Genomic DNA, 26,125 nt, shown 5'->3' on the forward strand with positions numbered 1-26,125 from the left:
CCTTTATAGCCATCTTTCTATAAAAAAATGCGGCTGCTCACTCACAACGACTCTGTTCAGCTTTTCAAATCTTGAAATTGCTTTCGCTGAGGTCACCGCTGGCTCCCGAAATGCCAAGTCCGAAAGAATGGGCGTCTCGTGTGTCATTGCCATTTGACAGGCAGACGCGCCCTCCTTCCTGACACATCCCCCAACCCCTGATTACTGTGGTGACATCATTCTTTTCCCCAGCCTCCATTGCTGTCTGCATGTTTTCTCTTCCCTTAACATTGGGCATCCGGAGTTCCTGTCATGGCTCAGCAGAAACGAATCTGACTAGGATCCATGAGGATGCAGGTTCGATCCCTGGCCTTGCTCAGTGGGTTAAGGATCTGGTGTTGCTGTGAGCTGAGATGTAGGTCACAGACATGGCTTGAATCTGGCTGTGGTGTAGGCCGGCAGCTACAGGTCCGATTGGACCCCTAGCCTGGGAACCTCCATGTGCCACAGGTGTGGCCATAAAAAGACAAAAAAAAAAAAAAAAAAAAGAAAAGAATTGGGGCTCCTCAGAGTCTTCTCCTATTGCCCTAATTTCTTTCCTCCCTGGGAATCTTTGGTAGTTTTGACTACAGCCTTAACTTTCAGCACCACAAGTGGCTTTCAAGCTGTGCATTGCGACATATGGCCGTCCCGAGTTCCAGAGCTTTACATCTAACAGTCACTGGCATTTAGATTGGCATCTCAAATGTAACACGTTGAATTTGAGGACGTATCTCCCGTCCCCCCAAACGGACCCCTCCTCCATCCTGACACCGCAGCTTTCAGTCTGCGGCACTACTTTCCGCCCGGGTGATTGAGCCACATCCCCAGGAGTCATTCTGCACGCCTCCCCCGGCTGCCCTCAAATCGAGATGATCGAAGCTTCTCAGTTCTTCACCACCCCCTCCAAAGACTCCCCGGGGTGTCACTCAGTCTCAAGTCTTCGTTTCTTCCCTCACACCTCCTCTTCCACACAGGCCAGTGTGACTGCTGCGCCAGAACAGGGCGTGGTGAGGTCACTCCCTCCGCTCTGCCCTTCGTGCTTCCCTCCCTTAGGGGCGCCGCCAGGGCCCCTCTTCACGTGGTCACCTGCTCTCCTGGGGGACCCAGTGCAAGAAAGCTCAGGAAAGAAGAATTAATCAGATTCGTTTCGAGGGACAGATTTTATTAAACTCTTTTCTTTTTTTTTTCTCAATGAATGTATTACATTTGTAGTTGTACAATGATCATCACAATCCAATTTTATAGGATTTCCATCCCGCAACCCAAGCACATCCCCCCACCCCTCAAACTTATTAAACTCTTATCCTCCATGTGGGGCACTTCCCAAGCATCACACTTTGAAAGGGCGTGTATCTCATCTCTAGAGTTAGATTGTTTCATTGATGTGCCAGGGCACGTAGTTCCTAAAACTCATCTAAGCAACTTTTAAAAACTCAGCTGATATGTATTACAAGTTGCCACTTGTCTGTTTTTAGAGGCAGCAAAGTTTTGGCAGTTGGAAACCAAGTCAGTGTTTACTGCACAGTCGGGTCACAAACTCGAGAAATAGAACTCCAGAAATAATTACATTTAGTCAATTATTTTGATAATTGTGCCTATTGCTATTACAGTTTATTAATTTGGCAGATTGTTGGTAAGACTGTTAAACAAACAAGGAGTCTCATCGTGGATAATAAACTGTTCTTGATGCCACAAGGACTGTAAAGTTTTAGAAGAAAAACAGAACATACCCAATGGCATCATTAGCCAAGTGAATAAATAAAGTACATATTATTGAGTGCTATATTAACATTCTATATAAATGTTTTCTTCCAATGAGGGTGTTAAAATTTTAAGAAGTTCTCTTTATCAAAAATTTTAAATATATCTGTAAAATTTATTCAATACATATAGAGTCAAGGAAATTTAAAAGCAAATTTTGGAGTCCCTTTGTGGCTCAGGGGGTTAAGGATCTGACATTGTCACTGCTGCGGCTTGAGCTGCTGCTGTGGCAGGGGTTCCGTCCCTGGCCCAGGAATTTCCACATGCTGTGGGTACAGCCAAAAAATAATAATAATCATCATCATCAAAGTTTGCACATTTCTTTAAATGGATTTTCCTATTTAGTTTTTACTAAAATTCGCTCTTCTTGGTTGAAGCCTTATCATAAATCTTTTGGCAATCTACAGATTTCAAACATTAATAAGAAAAAACAAAGCATATTTCACTACAACATAATATCAGTTTCTTTGAAACAGCCACTGCATTTTAATAGAGAATGCATACTCGGAAAGACAATGCTATTTAAAGCCTCCACTGGCATTTTCAACAAGACAGCAAACCCAGAGAGAAAAAAATAGAACAAAACCATATTGTGTGCTTAATAAGGATAAAAGAAGCAGACCACAAACACCAACATCTTGATGACTGTCATATGGTCAGAACACGACTGATAGGGAAAAAAATGTTAATTCAAGGCTCAAAGATGAGTAAAAGGAACAACGTGGTACCGTTTAGATTTCTCATCTCTGGTTCTCATCTCTTTGAAGACTCATGTGTGTAGGGGTCCTGATGGTGTCCAAGATATTTTTGACAAAAGGCATTTGGGAATAGAAGAGGTGGCGACTTGAGTGATCCTTGCCAGATCTAGCCACACCTGCAGCCTGACAGAAAATTGGGACAGAACTCAGAGTGGCAGGCTCAACTTTGTCATTAATGAAAATCCTTTGCAAGTGTTGAATTATTCAGCTTAACATTTCTTCAGCCCTAAGAAGGCCTTCATTCCACTTTTCTTCTCACAAGAGATGATACATTTTATCCCCAAGTGCCGCTGATTAACCCTGTGACCAGGGACACCTCTCTTATGGTCCTTGAGTTTTCATATTCTCACTTGCAGGTTGAGCAAGGGTAGCTCTAGGTAATCTCTACATTCTCCTCCATCACTAACGTTTTGTGATGCTGTTGAAAACAAGATTGTCTTGAAGATAAATTCATACATTTTCCTCAATGGAAAAGTATCACTTAAATTTATGATTTAGAATGAAGTCACAAAAGAGAGCAGCTTGTACCTTGGGGAGAATCAATTAGGAATTTGAATAGGTACTGATTCAAAAGATCTCCTCAGCAGGCAGTCACGCCTGGCAGTAAAAACTCAAGAGAATGCCAAAGATACCTACCTTCTTCTACAGGCTCGCTTAGACCAGGACCTCGCCACAGCTTTGCACTTGCTCAAGAAGAGCCAAAGAAGAAAACCTGCCATCTGGCAGAGTGTCTTCACCTAACCAGAGTTTGGCTTTGCATCAGCTTTCTTAGATGAGAGTTTTCCAAAATTTCAGAAACAACTTCTTTTTACTCCTTCCCTCATTAAATCGTCATGTTGTCATAATGAGGGGTTCTCTAGAGTTTGGGCTGGAAAGTCCTCCCGCAGTCAGATCCCAAAGGCGGTGTCTGATGATCCCATCCTCTTAACTTTCTCCAGTCAGTGTCTGTGTCCTCACCAGGGTCTCGGGATAGGTCGGGTCTTGTTCTGTTTAGTACCTTCAGTAAAGGGTGCTCGGCCGACCATGTCTGAATCACAGAAGCTGGTTTAAAACCTTCTGCCTCGGTAGTAATCACAGGTTTTAAAGGAATATCTGGCCTCATCCGTAGGTGTTTCTCCACAATTCAGTGCTATGTAAAGGGGTCCCGCCACAGCTGATGCAAGTCTTCCATTTTCATGTCCAAGTACATGTGTCGCGGGTGTGGGGTGAGGATGCATATTCAGGTCTGTCATGATTCAGGCTGCAGAGAGCCTGCACGCAGTACAGAAGGGCCGCTGGGGTACTGCGGTGCTGTCCATGGGCCAGAGAACCTCCTACAGAAGCCAGAAGCTGTCTCTGAAGATCTCGTCCAAAGTCTTCCGGAAACAGCCATTTCGGGGAGATGACGCCCTCATCGACCTGAGTCCCTTTACTGAGTAACTGTTTGTTTTTTACAAAAACTGCCGCTTTTGGAGCATTGGACAGGATGAATTCTGGGGCCTCGGTGTTATGGCACCAGACATTTTGCAGCTCTTCTTCCCACTGAAGCCACTGTTGACCCGTAGAGCTTCCCAGCTCCTTCTCTATCTCTCTCTCTATCTCTTTATTTTTCCAAGAGATTTTTTGTTTTCTTTTCACGGCCACACCGGCAGCAGATGGAAGTTCCTGGGCTAGGGGTCGAATCGGAGCAGCACCTCCGGCTTACACCTCAGCTTGTGTCAATGCCAGATCCTTAACCCCCTGAGCGAGGCCAGGGATCAAACCGGCAGCAGATGGAAGTTCCTGGGCTGTGGCAATGCCAGATCCTTAACCCTCTGAGCGAGGCCAGGGATCAAACCCAAATCCTCATGGACACAATGTTGGATTCCTATCCCACTGAGCCGCAATGGGAACTCTGAGATTTTTTTCTTTCCATGTCCCTTGCCTGAGCTGGAGCCAGCCTGGGTCACCATGATAGATTCCTCAGGTCCAAAGGTGGAGAAAAGAGGTCAGGGCATCTACCTGAGCCCCACCTTCCTGGAAGGCACCTGGATTTGTGAAGATTCCTCCATGTCCATCTCCTAATTCCTCACGGCAAGTGGATGCTGACTCCATAAGCCAGACTAAAGGCCCTGTCGCATCATTTCTCCCAGAGAGGGGTCACTCGGGGGTCCAAGGTGACCTGCCTCTCTGGACAACTGGCAGATGCTTCTGCCTGAGGTGGGGGAGAATATCTTAAGTCATTTAAATACAGGGCGCACGGCTACGTATAAGATGTCTTATGATACGTCACGAAAAATAAAAAGTTGATTAGATCTAAATATTTCTTTACAGTATGTATATTTATACTGGGGACTAGCACTGTGGTCTGTTGAGCGGTATGTGGAAGCTCCTGGGCCAGGGATTAAACCTGCACCGCCGTTGCGACCTTTGCCACAGCTGCAGCAACGCCAGGGCCTTAACCTGCTGCACCACAAGGGAACTTCCAACAGTCTTCTTCGTGGGGGTAGAAAAATGCAACAAAATCTTAGCAATCTGGGATCATTTTTGTAAGGTTCTGTTATGCAGCAAACGAGTGGAGAAAATTTACAGCTTCTGGGTCCTTAGAATCAAGTGTCTTGTTTCCCTTTTTTTTTTTTTTTTTTTTTTTTTGTCTTTTGTCAGTTTAGGGCCCAACCAGCAGCATGTGGAGGTTCCCAGGCTAGGGGTCAAATCGGGGCTGTAGCCGCCAGCCTGCATCACAGCCACAGCAACGCCAGATCCCAGCCGCGTCTGCCACCTACATCACAGCTCACGGCAGCCCCAGATCCTTAACCCACTGAGCGAGGCCAGGGATCGAACTCGTGTCCTTATGGATACTAGTTGGGTTCGTTAACCACTGAGCCACAACGGGAACTCCTCTTGTTTCCTTTTTAAAGACTGGATATTAACCGCCGACACTTGAGTTCTGAATCACAAGGCTTTGGGAAGTGAGCTCTCAGGGTTTGGAGTCTGCTGCCTTATTGAGAAGCAGCAAACATTGACATATACTTGTTTCCTTTATAAGTTTGTGGCAGGATTTTAACTTTTGCACCATTGCCATTTCTCCACAATTTATATGAGATTCTGATCACCACTAAAATCAATGAATAGCAAGACATTCTCCTGCATTGTAAGACTTCAATTATTTTTAGTTAATTATAGAAGGTTTTTTGTTTGTTTTTATCTGCAGCCTCCGCCTCAGATATATGACAAACAGCTGGATGAGAGAGAACACACCATCGAAGAATGGAAAGGTGACTCCACGACTTACAAACATATACTTTTTGCTTTATTGAAACTCAAAGTATCTTTAAGGATTTTCCTTTTAAAACAGTTTGTTAACAGATGATTTTCCAAGCACTATCTTCTTAGACCATTTTCAAAGCTTTTAAAACTTCATCTATATCTTTGTACTAATAATAGTATTGCACTTACTCAATAATGAAAGGCATTAATTACTGATACTTAAAAAATAATGCTGATTGTCCAAGTCTGTGGGAGGGCAAGCTTCAGTTCAGATTTTTAAAATCAGCATTTTGTGTTTGTACATAAAATTATCACATAAAGTGAATAAAATTATGCCTAAGATGGTTTTAGGCATTAGAAAACAAAAGACAGTGGATATATGAATTCATTCACTTGAGTTTTAGGACTTGGAGAACTGAAGTAGAAAATATATATATCTGAGTACTTGTATCTCCATCAAAGTAAGAACAGAATGAATGAATACATCAATTAATTTTTTTCCGCAAAACTTTTCCAAACACATGCTACGTGAACAAGATCATACTCAGTGTGAAGCAAAGCAGAGAAGACTTGTTAAAACTAGGATAAATAACTGTGAAGTAGAATAAATAGGAGAAAAGCAAATGCAGATTACAACTGATAACTAGGACAAAATGAAGAGGACCTTAAAAGGGAGGTCTGAAGGGAAGGAACGTTTGCACTGCAATAACGGCCTTAGTAAGTTTAAGCTGGGAAAAGAAGAGGAGAACATACCAGAATGAAGATGTAAAAGGGGACCAAAGGGTAGGAATGAGCAAAATGTGCCATAAAGGTGGTAAAAAGACTCCACTGCTCAAGAGTCACGTGGCAGAGTTTGGAAAAATAAGCCCACACCAACAGTAGATCAAGTAAAAAAAAAAGTTGACAATGATTGAAAAAGACTTCATTTGGTCTAAATAAAGACCAGGTACTCAGGGGGTCGTGATTAGATAAGCGATAGGATATGACTTGAGGAGAATGGACATAGACTAAATCGTCAAAAACCGGGGAAATAAATACCTGTAAAGGATGATGATTATATAAAGTGTAAGCCACTGAAAAGCAAGAATGAGTGACGCAGAATAACTTTTAGCCAAACGGGAGAAAGTGAAAAGAAATGAAAATATACAGAATTTTAACTCTAGCAATGAAAAAGCCCAAAATAGATGCCAGTTTGGGAGTAAATATAATAATTTTTTAATGTCAGACTTGGGGCACGTTTAGCTTTACGAATCCAAGATTTGAGTCTGGAAAAAAGATGGAGAGTTGGAAAACTGGTAAAAAGTAACAGCTTTGAGCTGTGAGACTCTGTGCATCTCTCAAGGAGTGAATAAAAAGGAAAACCAGTGTTCAACACTGAGCTCTTAACCTCGCTCAGTGGGTGAAGGATCCGGCCTGGCCCTGAGCTGTGGTGCAGGTCGCAGACGTGGCTGGGATCCCACGTTGCTATGGCTCTGGCGCAGGCCGGCAGCTGCAGCTCCAATCAGACCCCTTGCCTGGGAACCTCCCTATGCCACGGGTTCGGGCCTAAAAAGACAAAAGACAAAAACAAACAAACAAAAAACCTGAGCCATTGAAATTCTTAAAAGACAGCATTAAACCTGAGCCATTAAAATTCTTAAAAGATAACATGAACTCTCCCAGACATCCCCGAATAACGCAGAAAACAGTAACGTGTGGAAATAGAGCGTAGAGGAATCCCATTTGCTGTGTAACTTGCTCAGCCCCATCGCAGTGTTATTATTATCTGTCATTCGCTCCTGAGTTTCCTCTCGGGATCAGGAGAAAATGACTGTTACCACCCTGATGGCTGTCTCTTACAGAACTCATCTACAAGGAGGTGATGCTTTCGGAAGAGAAGACGAAGAATGGCGTCGTGAAAGGCCAGCCCTCTCCCTCAGGTACTCACTCCCAGGGACTAACCCAGGGACCGGTACCTGTGTATTTATCTCGGCCCTAAGGAGGAATTGCAGTCAGTAGCATCGCTTACGGAGCATGTGAGCAAATAGCACGTGTCCGTTTCTCTCGAGTGGTTTTAATTGTATTCCTTTTGATATTTAAGTGTGGCATTCGTGCCAGTTATTCTGATGATAATTACCCAGCACAAGGGTTCTTCCAGGAAGTATGGTGAGACAATACGGGATCCTACTAAGGTCCTGCAGGATTACTTGAGATAATTTACATAACTTTGTTTTTCCTAAGACCTGTTTCCTGAATATAAGGAGAGTATAGAAATAGTTTCAGAAAACGTGGCTTATCTTCAGCTTTAAACAACACTCAGATAGATTATGCTGGCAAAAACGTAGACTGCAAATTACTAGTTTAGAGGAAAATTGATTTGGTGATCTACCTTCGATGTACTTATTTTTTCCTACGCACGTCAGTTGTTTCAGGAAACAAGATTGGAAGAATTAATTGATTCCTCATGTTGATATTCCTCTTTAACTAGTTTGCACCCGCAACCACTCTGACACCCAAACGGATGCAATTTGGATATGACATGCTGCTTTCCTCACCTCTAGACTTGGTAAAATGTCCAATTCTATGTCCGCTCTTTCCTTTCCGCATGAAGAGTGAAGGAATTGTCTATTCAGCTTAGCATCCGTATTGACACAAGTCTGTAGAAGCTGTTTCTAACTTACCTGCATGTCCTATCTGCTCCTGATTAAAGAACCCAAAGACTGAATCCAACAGCCTCAAGATGCCACCTGCTAAGGCAGAAAGACTCCTTGTCTTAAGAATTCCCGTATGACCCGAACGTGTTTTCCTATAATCATTAAGAAGGTGAAATACCAGGATGCAGGGAAGGGTGACCTCACATCTCTGGCTGGGACTGGGCAGTTTTAGTAGAGTTTTTTCTGTTCAGCTTCAGGTTAAATTATCATCAGTTCATCTCCTTTCCTTCTTTCAGAGAGCTCAGAATCATGCCACCCGCTCCAGGACACCCCACCCGGCCACTTTTCCCTCTGTTCCAGTCAGGTCTCCACAATAGTTAAGCTGTGATGACATGAAAATCTGTAATTCTCTATCAATCCTTCCACAACACTTCTATAAAAATCTCCTTATTCCCGTGATACATTTAATGCAAACTGTGCAGCTCAAGGAGGGCAAAGTGAGATCAAATGATCTTTAAAAGGATGGGAGGCGTGGTCTTCCAGGTGAAGAAAGGTTTCAATATTTGGTAAGGGAACAAAGTTTGTGTATTATCAAAGCTTAGTACTTTCATGATTAAAACTGTATTTCTTATGCAAAAAGAAAATGATTGCCTGCAGAAGTTTCTTTCAACTCATTAATGAAGTCAATGGCAAAATGACAAAATTAGTTCCATGAAGATATGAAAAATCAGGATTTATGTAGTCCGTGGAAAAAAGAATACTGAAATAAGATTACTAAATTAAACTAAAACCTGTAAATGTCTTATAGGACAACCAAACCTATCTTTGTGGTTATCTTTCCTACCAGACAGAAAAAAAAAAAAAAAAAGAGTTTTATTTGATCAATTTTCTACAGGTTTGCAGTGTTGCAAACTGTCTGGACGCTAACTGAGAATATTAAGTCAAATAATATTCCACAGAATAGTCAGATGACCCTTAGGAAGGATTATTAAAAAGTGCTTAAGGAGTTCCCCTTGTGGGCTCAGCAGGTTAAGGACCCGGCATAGTGGCTGTGAGAATGCGGGTTTGATCCCTGGCCTCAGTCAGTGGTTGAAGGATCCAGTGTTGCCACAAGCTGTGGCATAGGTCCCAGATAGGGTTTGCATCTGGTGTGGTTGTGGCTGTGGCGTGAGCCAGCCCCAATTCAACCCCTAGCCTGGGAACTTCTATGTGTGGCAGATGCAGCCTTAGAAAGAAAAAAAAAAAAAAAAAAGCTCAAGCATGATATGAAAGGTTTACATGGTCATTTTTTTTTTTTTTTGCACTAGTCCCAGGTGTTGGATAATTTTCCTGAATAGTATCCAAGATTATTGACGTTTATTTTCTATATGCTTTGACTAGATGGACTCAAGTCTTGATCAAGTAAACCCTTCTAGCTTTGCAAGAAATATATTTCAGGTGAAAAAAGCCAAAGACTAGTTCATATAGCAGTTTTCTGTTTCTGGAGGGACTGGAAAATAAATGAATTCCCCTAAATGACTTAATGGTGAATATAACTAAGTCATAGAGAAGCTGGAATACTGGGCCAAGAGGCATGAGACTGCTGCCAACTCAGGTTGAATTTGTTGAAAATCAAACACATCCTCCCTCTTTGGGTTTACTCTCTCAGCATAAAATGTTTTTCTTTTTTCTTTTTTTTTGGCTCCACCTGTAGCATGCAAAAGTTCACGGGCCAGAAATTGAATCTGTGCCACAGCTGTGACAACACCAGATCCTTAACCCATTTGCCACCAGGGAAATCCCTCCCATTTCTATTAATGGCAGCTCTGTTTTCTCAGCCTTCCAGCCTGAAACCCCTGGCTGATGTTTTAGTCCATACTCACCTCGTGCCTAAGAATCACTCTCTGCATCCTAAAGGTTTTTCTTGCAAAATATCTTACCTCTGATCACTACTGTCCCTTTGTGTTACCACCGCTATGATGAAAGCTTTCCTGAAATCATTTTCCAAGCTTCCGTCTCCACCTAAGTTGATCTTTTAAAACTGTACATGGATCAAGAATTGCACGGGAGTTCCTGCTGTTGCACAGTGGGTTAAGAACCTGACTGCAGCGGCTCGCTGTGGAGGTATGGGTTCCATCCCTAGCCTGGTGCAGTGGGTTGAAGGATCTGGCATAGGTTGCAGCTGTGACTTGGCTTCAGTTCCTAGCCTGGGAACTCCCATAAACCATGGTTATGGCCATTAAAAAGAAAAAAAAGAAAAAAAGAATTTTACTGATCAATGCCTCCAATGGCTTTGCATCATTCATACTTTAAGCCTAGCAAGCTCTCCCTGGCATGATGGCTGCCTGTAATATATGCCACACTTTTCCACCCTCACACTACACCCAGTCAAGGGTCCTTCTTAATTACCACTGTCTTACTTGACTGGATCCCTACCTTTTGGAAGACTGCCCATTCAGCAATGTTCTGTCATCGAATACCGCCTTGTCCCCCAATATTTTTCATATTGAAACAGGAAGGAAGGGGGCAGGGCACAGCTATTAAAAGAAATGACACAACCAGGAGTTTCCTTCATGGCTCAGCAGTTAATGACCCCAACTAGAATCCATAAGGATGCGGGTTCAATCCCTGGCCTCACTTGGTGGTTAGGGATCTGGTGTTGCTGTGAGCTGTGGTGTAGGTCGCAGATGCGGCTCGGATCCCAAGTTGCTGTGGCTGTAGCTGTGGGTGGCAACTGTAGCTCTGATTCATCCCCCAGCCTGGGAACTTCCATATCCCGAAAAGCAAAAAAAAAAAAAAAAGGAAAAAGAAAAAAAGGGTGACACAACCATTAGGAACAAAAGAGTGACGCAACTGTTAAGGACAGGACACTACAAAAACCGTGTAGAACCTATTAGACCCGAGATGGTGGAAGATTTGACTTCCAGTGGATCTGGAGCCTCATTACACATCGTAAGCAGCTAAATGACCCCCAGCACCATGGCAGTTCAGAGTCCAACTATAAAAGGTCAAAAACTGGCCGATGCCTCAATTCCTAACAATCCCCGCCCCTTCTCCTAAGTAGTTAGAATATTCCTCCCACTTGGCCTATGAAATTACCCAGCTCATAAAAACTAACCAGCCACATGCCTCAGGCTGCTCCTGCCTTCTGAGATGGCCCCACTCTGCCTACGGCGTGTGTATCTCTCAGTTTTCCTGCTCACTTCACTGTGGCTCGCTCTTGAATTCTTTCCCCTGAGAAGCCCATCCCAGGGACTCAGGGGCGAGCGGGCACATAACCATCCTCCGGTGCCCCGTTTTTTCCCTACAACAATGTCTGTTCCCAACGATTTTTCGTATCTTCCCAGAGAATACAGTCTTTGTTTTGTTGCCCTTGCTGATTGTGAATCCCCAAGAAGAAAGCTTGTACGCGTTCATCCTTGGGCACCAAGCAGTGCCTGAGTGCTATGCCTTACACATAATAGTGGCTCGATAAGCATTGATGAATTTGAAAATTGCTGCTCAGGCCCTCTCTCAACATGTTTCTTGGTGCTATTCCAAAGACAGAATTCAAGACAGGATTATAGCTTCAAGACAGTAGGCAATTTAGTGCATTTTTATGCCAGTGAATGTTTATTTGCCCTACTAATCATCATGGAAATAAATGAGCCAAGTGCACGGAAAGTTGTGTTTGGCATTTGCTGATGCTTCAGATAAAGGTTCGCTGCTTTCAGGTGATTGTTTGATGTATTCATTTTGGAGAAATGTATATTCCTGAATATTTTTTGCAGACCTATTCAGCTTAATATGTTAAGGATTAATTCTAAAACATGCTGCTTAAGCTCTACATGTGTGTGAGAAGGCCAGATTATTTTTTACCCATTCCAACTACCTGTAACAATACTAAATTATGTATCTTCTACACATGCTCTAAACTATAGTTAACTGGCTTACACAATGTATAGGTGAAATGATTGTGGATTCAATCTTTTACTACATGATTTTAAAGGAAAATATTCCGGCTTAAGTTTGAGAAGTCACATGTATAATATATATCATGTGACATATTTATGTATGATACATTTGTATGCATCATATAGAGACATGGGACAGCCATGTGCCAGGTGACTCTACCAACTCACGAGAGTCACTTGTGTGCACCCAGCTATGAGTTTGTTGACCTCATGTTGGTAGCTTGAAACCCACCATGCAGGATTTAAGGATTTAAGACATAGAAATTGGCTGACTATAAATCAAGCCAGTCTTCCCAGTTGTTAAATTTTTATTAGCACACCTCTGTGTGTGTGTGTGTGCGCGCACGCGCATGGTATATATATATGCAGTAAACCATAAAAGCAATTATTAAGAAAACTTTTGAAAAGTCAACTTTTTTTGCATTCTTTGTTATGTTTACTTTTTCTCATGAATGTTGCATATCACATTTTATCTTGTAAATAGCCAGAATGAAGTAATATTACAACATAGACTCCCTTAATATTCAGTCATGGCAATACTGGGAGCCCAGCAGCAAGGGAATAAGTTAAAGCAGTTTCTCAGTGACAAAATTCTCATGTTTTAGTGATGCTTTAAAAATGTAAATAGGAAGTTAAATGTGCATTTGCAGAATAATACATAGGTTTGAAATTTATTGATGGAATTGTTGTATATCAATAAGAAATAAATCTGAGCTTCAGATACATTTCTAAATAAATAATTGTCCTCCCCTCTGCTGTATGATTTCACTTGCATAGTGATTTATTTTCAAGAATAGCATGGCTGCTTGCTTTCTGAATTGATTTGTAAAGACGGCTGAGGGAAAAGCAGTCCATGAATAGAAATTAATGTTCTTCTAAAAGCATTTATTATAGAATGTTAGAGCTAGAACAAACTAGGAGATCATCTAATACAAAAACTCTCCCATGCACCCACCCCCATTCTTTCTACAAGGAAACCTCCCATAAATAACAGCGACTCACTTGAGATAAGTATGCTTAGCATCAGAACGGGTAGAGAGTTTTGGAATGTCTAAATGGAAGATAAGGCTCTTTGGGTGATTAAATATAGAGCCCCTCCCTCTCCATATTCTGCAGTCAAGGAGGCGTATGTTGGGGTTCCCCCGTGGCTAAGCCGGTTAAGGATCCAGTGTCGTCACTGCTGTGACTCTGGTAACAGCTGCGGTGCAGATTCGATCCCTGGCCCAGGAACTTCTACATGCCATGGGTATGGCCAAAGAAAGGAAGCATATGTTACAGTGCAATAGAAAAAGTCATACAGAAGCAAAGGTTTTTTTTTTTTTTATGTTATAGTGGGGGATTTCTTAATGTTTAGCATCTCTCTCTTTTTTTTTTTTAAAAAAAAAGGACTGATTATAGCATTTAATAATTTCTGTGGTGTAAATATTCTCACTGTGACCAATTTCAAGCTACTGACCTGACATCAATGAAGGCAGAGTTGGGATGAAATGCTAGTAGTTAACTCAGAAGCCACGAAAAGCCACTTGACCACACTGCCAGACAGGACGCATTTCGCTCCCACCATAGCTCTATGTGGAGAAGCCTTCCTGTACAACAAGGGACTGAAGTAGGGACTTTATAGGGGAAGCATTGGAAGAGGGGACCTCTTTTCAATAAATGTGTGTTGTTTGCAAAAAAAAAAAAAAGTCAGAAACAATAATCTATGGAACCCTGGAAACACAGTTTAGATTCTGAACTTGGGATAGGTGAATACCCACCATAATTTGCATTGAGCATTGACAAAACAAATGGCAGGGTCATTCTGACATGGAGATGGGCCTCATAGAAAGAAGGGCAGCAGGTGAACAAAAGGAGAAGAAAGACAACTACAATAAAGTGATTTCCCTTAGAACCCAAAGGCTTTTCCCAGTTTCAGCAGTTTCATAGCAGGGAGAGATTTGCTTTCCTCTCACCCAACCGCTTTGGGAGAGTACACGCAAAAGTGACTCCAAACTTTGTTAAACTGAGTATTTTTCTGCCCTCAAGAATTGAAATTGAAGGAGATAGGAGAAACAGAGAAAGATATTGAAAGAAGTAGAAAAAGCAAGGGAAACATAGACATGAAATAATCATCTGACAAAACTCTGCGTATGCCCTGACACTGAGAATGATTCCAAAATGTGTTGAAAATATGCTGATTATAAAATAGGTGCTTGAGTTCTCACTGTGGCACAGTGGGTTAAGAACCCTACTGCAGGGGCTTGAGTCACTGCTGAGACACATGTTCGATTCCCGGCTGAGCCCAGTGAGTTAAAGGATTCAGTGTTGCCAAAGCTGCAGCTCAGGTTCGATCCCTGGCCTGGGAACGTCCATAGGCTGCAGGGGTGGCCATTAAATAAAAAAGGAAGGAAGGAAGTAAATAAATAAATAAATTGGGGCAGGAAGAATGCAGTGTATTTCATAAGCATAACCTCCAGTGCGATCTCCTGTATTTGAAGAGTTTATTAAAAGCTTCTCTGAAAAAAATTTTTTAAAATGTTTTAACAAAAGGAATTCCCATCATGGCTCAGCGGTAATGAGCCTGACTTGGGTTCAATCCTTGGCCTTGCTCAGTGGGTTAAGGATCTGGTGTTGCCGTGAGCTGTAAGTGTAGGTCGCAGACCTGGCTCGGCTCCGGTGTTGCTGTGGCTGTTGCATAGGCAGGCAGCTACAGCTCCAATTTGACCCATGGCCTGGGAACTTCTGTATGCCCTAGGTGCAGACCTAAAAAGACAAAAAAGACAAAAAAAAAAAAAAAAAAAAAAAAAAAAAAAGGCTTCTCTGGCTTTTGCTGCCTTCATCCAGAATTATTTATAGATGTGATACAGTTGGCATTTTACTGGAGAAATTTCCTTAATAGTTTTTCTGTCTTTTCTCTAGCTGCCATTGTTGAGGGTTTATTTATAAACATAGTTCTTATGAGGGAGCCTAATTTCCAAACTTACAATGTTGTATTGGTTTCAGGGGTACAGCAAAGTGAATCAATCGTACATGTAAATACACCCATGCTTTTTTCCCATATAGGTTATTACGCACTGTTGAGTAGATTTTCTTGTGCTACGCAGTAGGTTCTTGTTAATCATCTGTTTTATACAGTAGCACGTCTGTGTTGTTCAGCTACGTCTTATCTCCCCTTGTTTGAATCCGTACTCAGCTTTATTACAACAATTAGAACATGTTCCCATAATCAGTTCCAACCAGGAAAGGAGAAAAAGCCTATTTCAGGAGAATACCGGGACTATTTTAAGATAGTTTTTTGTCTGCATTATGCCAAAACTTTATTTTAAAACTTTCAATCTGGTTATTTTGTCGTAATTTAAATAAAACACAAGAGCAAAACTTCCCTGCTGACACAGATGTTTAATTATAATCCTCAGATGTGTATGTCACCGTTTGATCTATTAAGTGTCCTATTCATTAAAGCAGATGCAAAGAAACCACAATGAGATACCATTGCCCATACATTAGGATGTCTGCCTTCAAAAAGACAGATAACAAGAAGTGATGGAGAGGAGAGCGGGGAATTGGAGCATGCATGCCCTGCTGGTAGGAATGTAACTGCTGCAGCCACTCTGAAACACAGTTTGGCAGCTCCTCGAGTATTAAACGTAGTTATTCTATGACCCAGCCGTTCTACTCTGAGCTATTTACCCAGGAGAAATAAAAACTTGTACATGAATGTTCATGACACCATTATTCACAATAGCCGAAAAGGAGAAACAACCTAAACGCCCATCAGAAGACCAGAAACTAATAAATAAAGAAACGAAAGTGATGTATTCATACAGGGGAGTATCATTCAGGCATAAAAGGAACGACGTATTGCTGCACACGACCCCTGAGCACATGATGCCAGGTGAAAGGAAGATGACATATGCTGTGATTCCGTTTGTCTAATGTGTCCGCCAGAGGCTATTGTGTGGACACAGAAAGCAGGTTAGTCATTGCCTAGGGCTAGGTGGGAAAAGATGGAGCATAGCATTTCCTTTTGGGGTGATGAAAACATTACAAAATTCGTTGTCGTGATGCTTGTACAACTTTGTGACTATCCTAAAAAACAGTGGCTTGTGGGGAGTTCCCGTCGTGGCGCAGTGGTTGACGAATCCGACTAGGAACCATGAGGTTGCAGGTTCGATCCCTGGCCTTGCTCAGTGGGTTAACGATCCGGCCTTGCCGTGAGCTGTGGTGTAGGTTGCAGACGCGGCTCGGATCCCGCGTGGCTGTGACTCTGGCGCAGGCCGGTGGCTATGCCTCCGATTCGACCCCTAGGCTGGGAACCTCCATATGCCTCGGGAGCGGCCCAAAGAAATAGCAAAAAGACAAAAAAAACAAAAACAAAAACAAACAAACAAAAAAAAAACAAAACAGTGACTTGTGCAAATTACATTTATGAATTATATCCCAATGAAGCCATTGCTCAAAGGCATATGGGCAACATTTTATATTTCAAGTCAAACCAAAGTCTAAACCCTAGTAGCATGATTTGAAAGCCATCTGTAGAATAGGCGTAATTGTCCAGGAGATAAATGGATAGTAGTTTCATTCTGTTTGCAAACCATTAGTCGAGCCTTCGTTAGAATCCTGTTCTAGTTTTCTTCTCTGCCCTTGAATAATGATTTAGAAAAATTAAAGATGATTCTGAGAATCACAGTGATGCTCCATCACTAGAGATCAAAGCTGATGGGAGAACATGAGGATGCTGGCAGAATTTAATCTAGAGTTGAGGGGTAAAAGAGAGCTGGGCATTTGGGCTGTATAACCAAGGGTTGTCTGGCAGCGCATGAAATCTGCTTGCATACGTCATGAGAGGAAGTGAACTAGGTCTGTGCCGTCTCTGTAAAGGACAGAATTCAAGTTGGAATAAATTGAAGCCAGATAACTTTATATCTTGTTCAAAGAAGGAGAGCAAAATTATTTACAGGAAGATGTTAACAAGACAGATCTAAAAAATCTATAGACATTTAAGAGTAGGAGGTACTGATATGTTTAAGTAACATGAAAAATGCCTAAGGCTCTGGAACGTGAAAATATCATGGTAAACATTAAATAATCACAGAGAAACTTCCCAGCAAAAAGGCAAGAAAGAAAATATTCCAAGGGTTTAATAGTTCTTATTATTGATATAAGGATCAGGGCATACTGTTATCTTTTATCAATATTATCTTAAATCAGTGTTATTTTATATTTTTCTCATGATTTATATAAAATAGTTATAATCAACAAACAAAAACTTTGCAAGTGTATATGGTATGTATGATCTGTCTTAGTTGAGGTGTGTGGATCCTCTGCAGATACGGTCACATTTTAATCACATTTTTCCCCACAGGCAAGAAATGTCTCGCCCAGGAAGAAGGAGATTGTGTTAACTTCTCCACTTCATTAGATTTTTTCTGATTAGTTAGATCTACGTGATGATACTGCTCTAACTTACAGTTTTCACCAAGTATATTTTGCACACCGTAGTTACTCAAGTTATGATTTAGTGAGAATTCTTTATCTCCTATTCTACTAGACATTTTCATAGCAAGCTATTTCACAAAACATGCATTTCACCACTCACATTGCTTGAGTATAAACCATCGACAAAGAGACGAATCACAGGGACCGTTTCCAGGATGCTCTGGCGGTTCCGTTTTATGGTGCTGCTGACTCATCTTTCCTTTGTGGTCCTCAAAGCTGCTGCAGTTCTGCACGTCTTTACTGAGTGATTATCATGAGCAAGTTTCTTCTCAGAGGTTCAAAATCTTTATGGCTCCACATAGCAGATACACTTTTTTTTAAAATTTTTCATGTTAATCTAAATGAATAATTCAGAGTTCTTATTTGGAGAGTCCCAGGTAAGCAAGCCTGCTGGAAAGTAGACACAGTTGTGCTCTGGCTCTTATTCCTTTTTTGGTCTATGGTAACTTTCAGCCACAGTCCAACGTGGCTTTTTGATATGGATTTTAAGTTCGATGTCAAATAATGAGTATGTAATAATATTTACTTAATATACCTTCCTGTCTCTAGAGCTGTGGCCTCCAAGTAATTCCGATTTCTGCCTTCACCTCAGCCCATATTTCTGGGATAGGAGCCTTACATGTGTTTGTTTCCAAAGCTCCCTGAGTTAAAAGCATCCAGGTTCAGACAATGCTTTAAAGGGTCCTGCTCCTTTGCCTTCTCCATTGAAGAGTGGTCTTCAGTCTTTGACTCCGCAGTCTCTGCGGAGTTCTTAAAAAATGCATGTGCCTTGGCTCCACCCAAGGCCAATTGCATTATAGCAATGCATATGCAAGTGGTGACTGGGGGCTTTAGTGTGTTTGGGGAGGGGTTATTTTTTATTTTCTTTCCAGAGCATTACGAGTGACGTGAGATTGGACACTTCCCATTTAGCCTGTGAATAACTTGTGCCCTGAAATGCTGCCTTGTTATCTGAATTTTCACCACCTAGTATAGCGCTCTGTATTAGTTGGTCCATGAAGGCTGGTCAGATGAGTGAGGGAGCAGACATCCCCTGCCGCACTTGCCCAGCCTGCCTCCTGAGTGACATCCAGCTGAGTCTAGTTCCAGATTGAGTCATGTTGGTCTTCATTTTCTTAGCGCAGGTGCAGCAGTGAACAGCAGTGAGAGTCTCCCTCCTTCCTCTTCTGTCAACGACATCTCCTCCATGTCCACCGACCAGACCCTGGCATCCGACACTGACAGCAGCCTGGAAGCCTCGGCGGGACCCCTGGGTTGTTGCAGGTGACTAGCCGCCTGCCTGCGAAACCCAGCGTTCTTCAGGAGATGACGTGGTGGAACACACACACACACACAGACACACACACACACACATGCACATGCACACGCACATGCACACACACACGCACACGCACACACACACACGCAGACACGCCACGACAAGAAAATGGCCAGGGAGAGAATCCAAGCCTAAAAATTGAAACGAATCTTTCAGCCTGCTTCTTCTCCAGAGTTCTGTGTTGCAGCTAAGCCAAACGTCTATTTAACTTCTAGTTGCTCTTTGCTTTGGTCTTCTTCCAATGATGCTTTTACTACAGAAGGCAAATCCAACACAATTAGAGAAGCCTTTTCCATAAAGTGTAATTTTGATGGCTGCAGAACCAGCGACCCGTAACTGCCCTTTCAAATGGCATGACAAGGTTTGCAGTGGCCTCATCCAGCATGTGTGTGTCTCTATCTTGCATCTACCTGCTCCTCTTGGCCTAGTCAGATGGATGTAGATACAGATCCGCATGTGTCTGTATTCACACAGCACCACTCACTTAGAGATGCTACTGTCAGCGTCCTCAGGGCTCTACCAAGACGTCAGGCACTGGGGTACCACACGGTCCATTTCATGTGATCTATTACTCTGACATAAGCCCATCTGTAATATATTGCCAGTATATAAGCTATTTAGTTTGTTAATTGATTAAGCTGTATGTCTTATAAGAAATCATGTAAAGGGGGGGTTACGGGGGGAGTGAGCTCTCTTGGACCCTTGAAGATGTAGCTTCCAAATTTGAACTGATTAAATGGCACCTGTATACCAATTCGTAGAAAGAACATATGTGATGCTTATGTACAGTGTGGGGTGGGAGGGGTTACAGTTTCCAGGCACTAGATGGCTTGGCCTTTGGGAGGAAGGTAGGGATAAAAGCTGAGGGTCTTTTCTCTGATAGCGAGTGGGTAGACGAGGCTGGAGGGTAGAGTTGCCGTGTGGAGGAAGACCTACAGGAGAGTATTACTCAGAGACTGGGGGACAGTGACACTGGCACTCTGGAAAGGAGACCCCATCTGTCATTGACCAATTATGTGTCACAACCGGACAGAGAGTGACAGGCGGTGAGGCAGGGTTGTGTACATATCTGGGGTCAAGGATCCCTCCCTGAAACAGAGTGGGCTTGCCTTCCCCTGGTATCCTGAACAGAAAATGAGCCTCCCTGGGCTATTTTCAGATTGTGGGGCGAGTTTTCCGTGAGTGTGCCACTTTCCAGGTGTATACCTTGCCAGGGTTTTCTTTTGAGAGGAACTATTACTTCCCTCTGCTGGTGTTTAAACACAGTAACAATTCATTTTAAAAATACCCGAAGCCCAGGGCGAGCCTCAGGTCAGCATCTGAAAACATTGCCCCAGACATTCCTCAGGGGTTTCCCCAACTCCATAGTGTGGCTGGTGGTTCATGTTTATTTATTCATGTCCATAAATTTCAACCATCCAAGGAGGGCTGATCCTCCGAGTTTTGTACCACAACTGATGTGACAGCAACAACTCTGCCCCGGAGGTACTGCTGCTAAATACACTGCTTTAGCAATACGAGTGTCTTAAAAGCCATGACGCATTTCCGTCGGAGGTGTGCAGCATCTCCCCAGTTTAGCTCAGATTAAATGAACGTGCTCTACTGAGCACGTAAGCAGACACTGTGATGCATCCTGCGGTGTCTGCCAGGGGACACCAGGGTGACTGCTCAGCAAACATCGGGGCCGGGTCGGGGCTTCTCCTCTTCCTCAGTCTGGTGAAGCATCCAGCACAGCTCTCTGCCCTCTGGCGGTTCTGGGGCTCATCAGGGGGCTGATGTGCCCCCTGAAGAAGAAGGGGACCCCGTGGAAGGGTGGCTGAGGCGTGTGAGATGACTGGCAAATGGAACCCCCTTGAAAACCCAGCCGGTGGGAACGCCAGGGCGCTGAACACTGCCTGAAACCCAGCCGTGGGGAAGCTGTGTCTCGTCCAGCAATAGTCAGTCCCCTCCCTCGCCGCGGGATTGCTTCACACAGTAGGAGTCCTGGCCAGAGGTCCCTTGTTTCAAGTGGAGAGAAAAATCATTAGACTGTGCAGCCTGTCTCCGGGAATAGAAGTGGCCCCATGTTTCCATCTCGCTGCCATTGTTTTTGGCTATTATTGCCGACAACCTGAGTTTTAAGATGCTTCCCCATTCACACACGCCCACTTTTACTCCCCCCAGTGTTCCTCCCTTCCCCTTTTTTTTTTTTCTTAAAGCAGCTCTCCTCTGTATTCCTGCATCTTCACTCCTTTCTCTGTGCTCTTCTCTTGCTCTTCCTGTGGCCCCTCCACTCCCAGCTCTTTAGCCACATGGGATCAAGTGCAGAGAGCAGGCAGCTATTGAGAGAGAGTGAGTCGCAAGGGAAATTTCATCAGCCATAAAATGACATCAGAAGATAGAACATCTCCAGCCAGCCTCTTAGACGTGCTTGACAGGTAGACTCTCTCACATTTGCGGAAGGGATCTTTTTTTTCCCCACTCAGATGAGACCAGGCAGGAACTAGCCAGTGCCCCTCCCCTGCTATGGCTACCTCCCCGAAACTCTCCCAGCCTGATCTCTCCTGCTGCATGGCTCTCTGGAGGCAGACCTCCCCGATGGGCAAGAAAAAAGATTGAGCAAATCCTTCACGGATTGAACTATTATGTGCAAATTGAACTAAGGGTTCGCTTCTTGACTGCTTATAGGATTGATTTTGCGAGGTTATCAAAGCAAGCTAGGTGATGGGCCAACAAAGAGAATCATCATTTCAAAAGCCCACCAAGAGCTTCACCATCCTGGGGCCTTTTTACCGTAGTGTCTGTGATTACCAGATTTGCAGAGTATAGTGTGTTTTGCACTGAGTCTTTTTTTCTTAAAAAGCAATAGCAACAACAAATGGTTTTCTCTATAGTCACCTGTTACTTCCAAGGGAATTGCCAAGTCCCCTGGACCATATATTCTTGGAAAAAAGTGAGGGTCCTGCCTGTGGTTGGGGCTCCTTTCAGAATGGGAAGTTGACAGTCCGAGAAGCCTAGCCTCCTGTCACTGCCTATGTGGCACGTCGTTTCACAGTGATCCTTAAAGAATGTTTTGTAGTATTTTGTAGGAAGGATGAATGTGTGCCCACGTGCAGGAGGAAGCAGATTGCTGGGAGAGCTTCACAAAAGCCCCGCTCCCACTGTGATATTTTTATATGTATTTGTGGGCCAATGTGTTAAAAAGAGAAGCATTGGCCTTATAATGCAATTTCTTCTTAAGGAATAAAAGCTGATAATAATCTTGCATCTTCAAGAATCCGATGACCGAGCTTTGGGGGAACGTACTTTCAGACAGACCAGGGCCTGGTCACTTCCCTCCAATTAAACGATTTAACTGAGAGCCAAGGAGCTGCATATCTGTTAATCTGTCGCCTTTGTCAGAAAAATATTTCCTAAGGATGCTGATGGCAGCTGACTGGTAAATCAGAAATAAGTCCTAACAAATGCAATAGTAGAATAGGTGAAATTACGTACATCCTTTTATGACCTGCTGAGTGGGGGGGATTAGCAAAACTCTTAAAATTTTAAATAGTCATTGCAAACTCTAAATTATGCAATATCTATTTCTATTTCATTCTCTTAACATATTATAATCTAAATCTTAAAAGCATTATGCTCTGTAAACAATGCTCTCAGCCGGCTTTGCAGAAAAATGTATCTTCTATAGCTCAGAGTAAGGAATTAAATTACCCTAGGAATCTTGGATCCCAACCACTTTGGGTCTGAAGAGGAATCCCCAGCCCACTCAGAATACCTCACATGCATTTTGAGGTCACTTTCCACAGATATCACTGAACCAAGTGTAGAAACTCCTTTCTGTAAGAACAGCAACCAAGCTACAGTGTAAATAGTTATAATGATTATTTTCCATGAGATTATAAGATTTTGTTATTTCTTTTAGCACTTGGACAGTTCTTTCACTGTCTGAAATGGCTCACTTTGACCCATTTCTTTGGTCAGCAAGCTGAAATGGAAGGCCTTTGCCTGTATATGGACTCCTGTGCATCTAACTTTTGATTATGTGGGACCAATGGCCAGTATATTCCAGTGGACACAAATCTCCCTCCCCTAGTTAGCATTAAACTGTTCACCTTGCCATGTCTGTCTTGCAACAGGACCTAACTTGCACCTGCCTGTTATTCTGCATGATTGGACTCCAAAGACTATTACAAAAGATGAGCATTGTCCCGTGTCCGTGTTTATCAAATGGACTTAAGACGCACACACATTCATTCACATCTCACCCTTGCGGTTCGAGATCAGCCCTGGAAGGCAGAACAATGCACGTCCAGTGGCTTTGCAAGGGTCTTAGTGGTGAGAACTAAAAGTCAGCCTGATGGATCAAATGCACTTCAGTGATGTTTAATGAGGATTTGAAATTATTTAAATCATTTCTGTGTTCTCTCTCTTGCTCTCTTTTGCATTTCTTTTCCCCCCTTTGTTTTGAAAATGTTGATGGAACAAGAAGGCAAATGGGGGAGAACTTTGGCTTTTCTGATCTCTTTGTGGGTGGATACTGAATCGATACGTTGTGATTTCTGTTTCTTATGAATTATTAAAACCAGAGCAAATCTGCTTCCCGCGACATAAAACCAAATCCAAACCCAGACTTTGTTGGAGTTTGCCTGTTGCCAGTGGTTGTCGTGCTGCTTGTTGCCTTGGGTTTCATGTCCTGACGGTAGCTCTGAAGCACCTCAGATTTCACTGTGTGGTCTGACTGTGAGAGGGAATAAATAAGAAATGAGGAACCACCTGCTTTCTCCCTGTGGGTAATGAGTGTGTTACATGTACGCAGCTGTGCGGAAGGCTGTGCTTTCCTTTGAGGTTGGTTTCTTCTAAAAATGACCTTCAGGAGTTCCCATCGTGGCTCAGTGGTGAACGAATCCGACTAGGAACCATGAGGTTGCGGGTTCGATCCCTAACCTTGCTCAGTGGGTTAAGGATCTGGCGTTGCCATGAGCTGTGATGTAGGTCGAAGACGTGGCTTGGATCTGGCGTTGCTGTGGCTCTGGTGTAGGCCGGTGGCTACAGCTCCGATTCGACCCCTAGCCTGGGAATCTCCACATGCCGTGGGTGAAGCCCTAGAAAAGGCAAAAAGACAAAAAAAAAAAAAGTGACCTCCAGTTCTGTCTGAGGATACTTATGGTACATCAGCAATTTGGTAAGTTTCCTTTAAGGTATAAAATCTGTGAAAAGGAAAAAAATATTTTCTGGGAGCACTAGGTGAATAAGACAGGGTTAAATATTTTACTTCAGTTAATTTATCAGAATTCCTAATCAGTTGAATTATTACTTGAGAGAGAAAGTAAAGAGTTTTTTGTTTGGTTTTTGTTTTTGTTTTTTTTTTTTGTCTACATGGTATTCAACCTTAATATCTCAAACTCCTTGGTGAGTTTTTAAAAATATGATTTTGTAAATTAAAAATATATATATATATATATGATTTTGTGGCTTGATCAGGTCACCGAACCCATGCTAATTAATCTGAAAGTGTTTGACAAAGGCAAGGAATGGCCTGTATATTTCTGTAAAGAAAACATTTAATTGAACCAGTTAACTGTTAGAAAATCTGGAAGATAAACATACCTATTCTCTGTAGTTAACACAGTTTCTTTTTATTTATAAACAAAATAGAAACAGAAAGCCTTTTGTTTCCTCTGGCATAGCTTCTAATTGTAATTTAAACCACAGATCTTTACTCTCTTAACAAGTTGAAAAGTGGCCAAGTAAAGGTCCCTGAAAACACCCACAGCATTAAGAAGGGAAGTTGCATTCCACAGGATTGCTGATGGAGAGAAACGGTCCGGAGTTGCTGGTGTGTACTAGGTACCTCGAAAGGTTACCAAATATTTGACCCAGTTTGCAGTGAAAAGGTGTCTTGGAAACTACCATTCTTGCAGCTACTTATGCAATAACCAACCTGGAAGGATGCTGTTTGCTCAGTAGTTGCACTGGTTTGTACCCAAGGTAGAGGTTTGCAACCTTGCTGACTTATCGGAACTGTGTTTTGTACTTGTCTCGTGCCCCACCCCAAGTATTTCAAAAGGCATACCTGGCAGACATTTGCAAGCTGTGAAACACACTCAAAATCCCCCTGCCTCAGAACAGTTTATATCAGGGACCACCGAGCGTGGCAAGTCATCCCCGTCCGCTCCAGACTGAATTCCATCCACTCAGCCTTTTAGATCAGTTTTAGTTACTGAAACGCGCTATAGAAATGCACAGTTCTTAAGCACAGGGAGAGTGATGACACCTACACAAATAAGAGTCAAACACCCCATTGGAATTTCCCATCCTCTCTGGGCCATCTCTTTCTTCCTTTAAAAGACATACTTGGACATTCCCATGGAGCACGGAGGGTTAGGGATCAAGCGTTGCTGCAGCTGTGGCGCAGGTTTCACCTGTGGCGTGGGTTTGATCCCTGGCCCAGGACCTTCCACATGCCACAAATGCAGCCAAAAAAGAAATGAAAAGGGGGAGTTCCCGTTGTGGCCCAGTGGTTAACGAATCTGACCAGGAACCATGAGGTTGCAGGTTCGATCCCTGGCCTTGCTCAGCGGGTTAAGGATCCCGCATTGCCGCGAGCTGTGGTGTAGGTTGCAGACGTAGCTCAGATCCCGAGTGGCTATGGCTCTGGCGTAGGCTGGCCGGTGTGGCTCCAATTAGACCACTAGCCTGAGAACATCCATATGCTAAAGAGCAGCCCAAGAAATGGCAAAAAAAGACAAAAAAAAAAAAAAAAAAAAAAAGAGAGAGAGAGAGAAAGAAATAAAAAAATAAATGGTTATCCTAGAATGAAACTGAAATGCAATTTAGAGGATTCAAGTTTCACTTCCTGGAGTAGTGGCTTCACGTCCTTGTCACTGACCTTTTGGCACTGTCCTTCCCCAATCTTGTCTGGAATCCTTCTGTTTACCCAACAGTTCATATTGTTTGCAATTCAAAAGCAGGTGCAAAATATTCAAGTTAAAAACTGTCCACACTCTGCTTAGCAAAGTA

General features: G+C 42.9%; 1 protein-coding gene across 38 annotated transcripts in view; it reads left to right on the top strand.

The window, feature by feature from the left end:
* The window catches only part of MAPK10 (mitogen-activated protein kinase 10), a 454,812-nt gene extending 431,079 nt beyond the window's left edge, over positions 1 to 23,733 (top strand). For 19 of the 38 annotated variants that reach the window (XM_084973649.1, XM_084973657.1, XM_084973655.1 and 16 more), the window contains 3 exons: positions 5,710 to 5,773; positions 7,607 to 7,684; positions 18,933 to 23,733. In XM_084973649.1, coding sequence (XP_084829775.1) covers positions 5,710 to 5,773; positions 7,607 to 7,684; positions 18,933 to 19,075 — 285 coding nt within the window. In that variant the 3' untranslated portion in view covers positions 19,076 to 23,733. Of the gene's footprint in view, positions 1 to 5,709; positions 5,774 to 7,606; positions 7,685 to 18,927 lie in introns of all 38 variants that reach the window. The other 19 variants (XM_084973669.1, XM_084973666.1, XM_084973661.1 and 16 more) reach the window with 1 other exon arrangement.
* The last annotated feature ends 2,392 nt before the right edge of the window (positions 23,734 to 26,125 follow it).

The sequence above is a fragment of the Sus scrofa genome, chromosome 8, assembly GCF_054392235.1.
Source record: "Sus scrofa isolate SSC_HxYL_T2T_F1_AM1 chromosome 8, Sscrofa_HxYL_maternal_Yorkshire_Landrace_v2.0, whole genome shotgun sequence".
NCBI lineage: Eukaryota > Metazoa > Chordata > Mammalia > Artiodactyla > Suidae > Sus > Sus scrofa.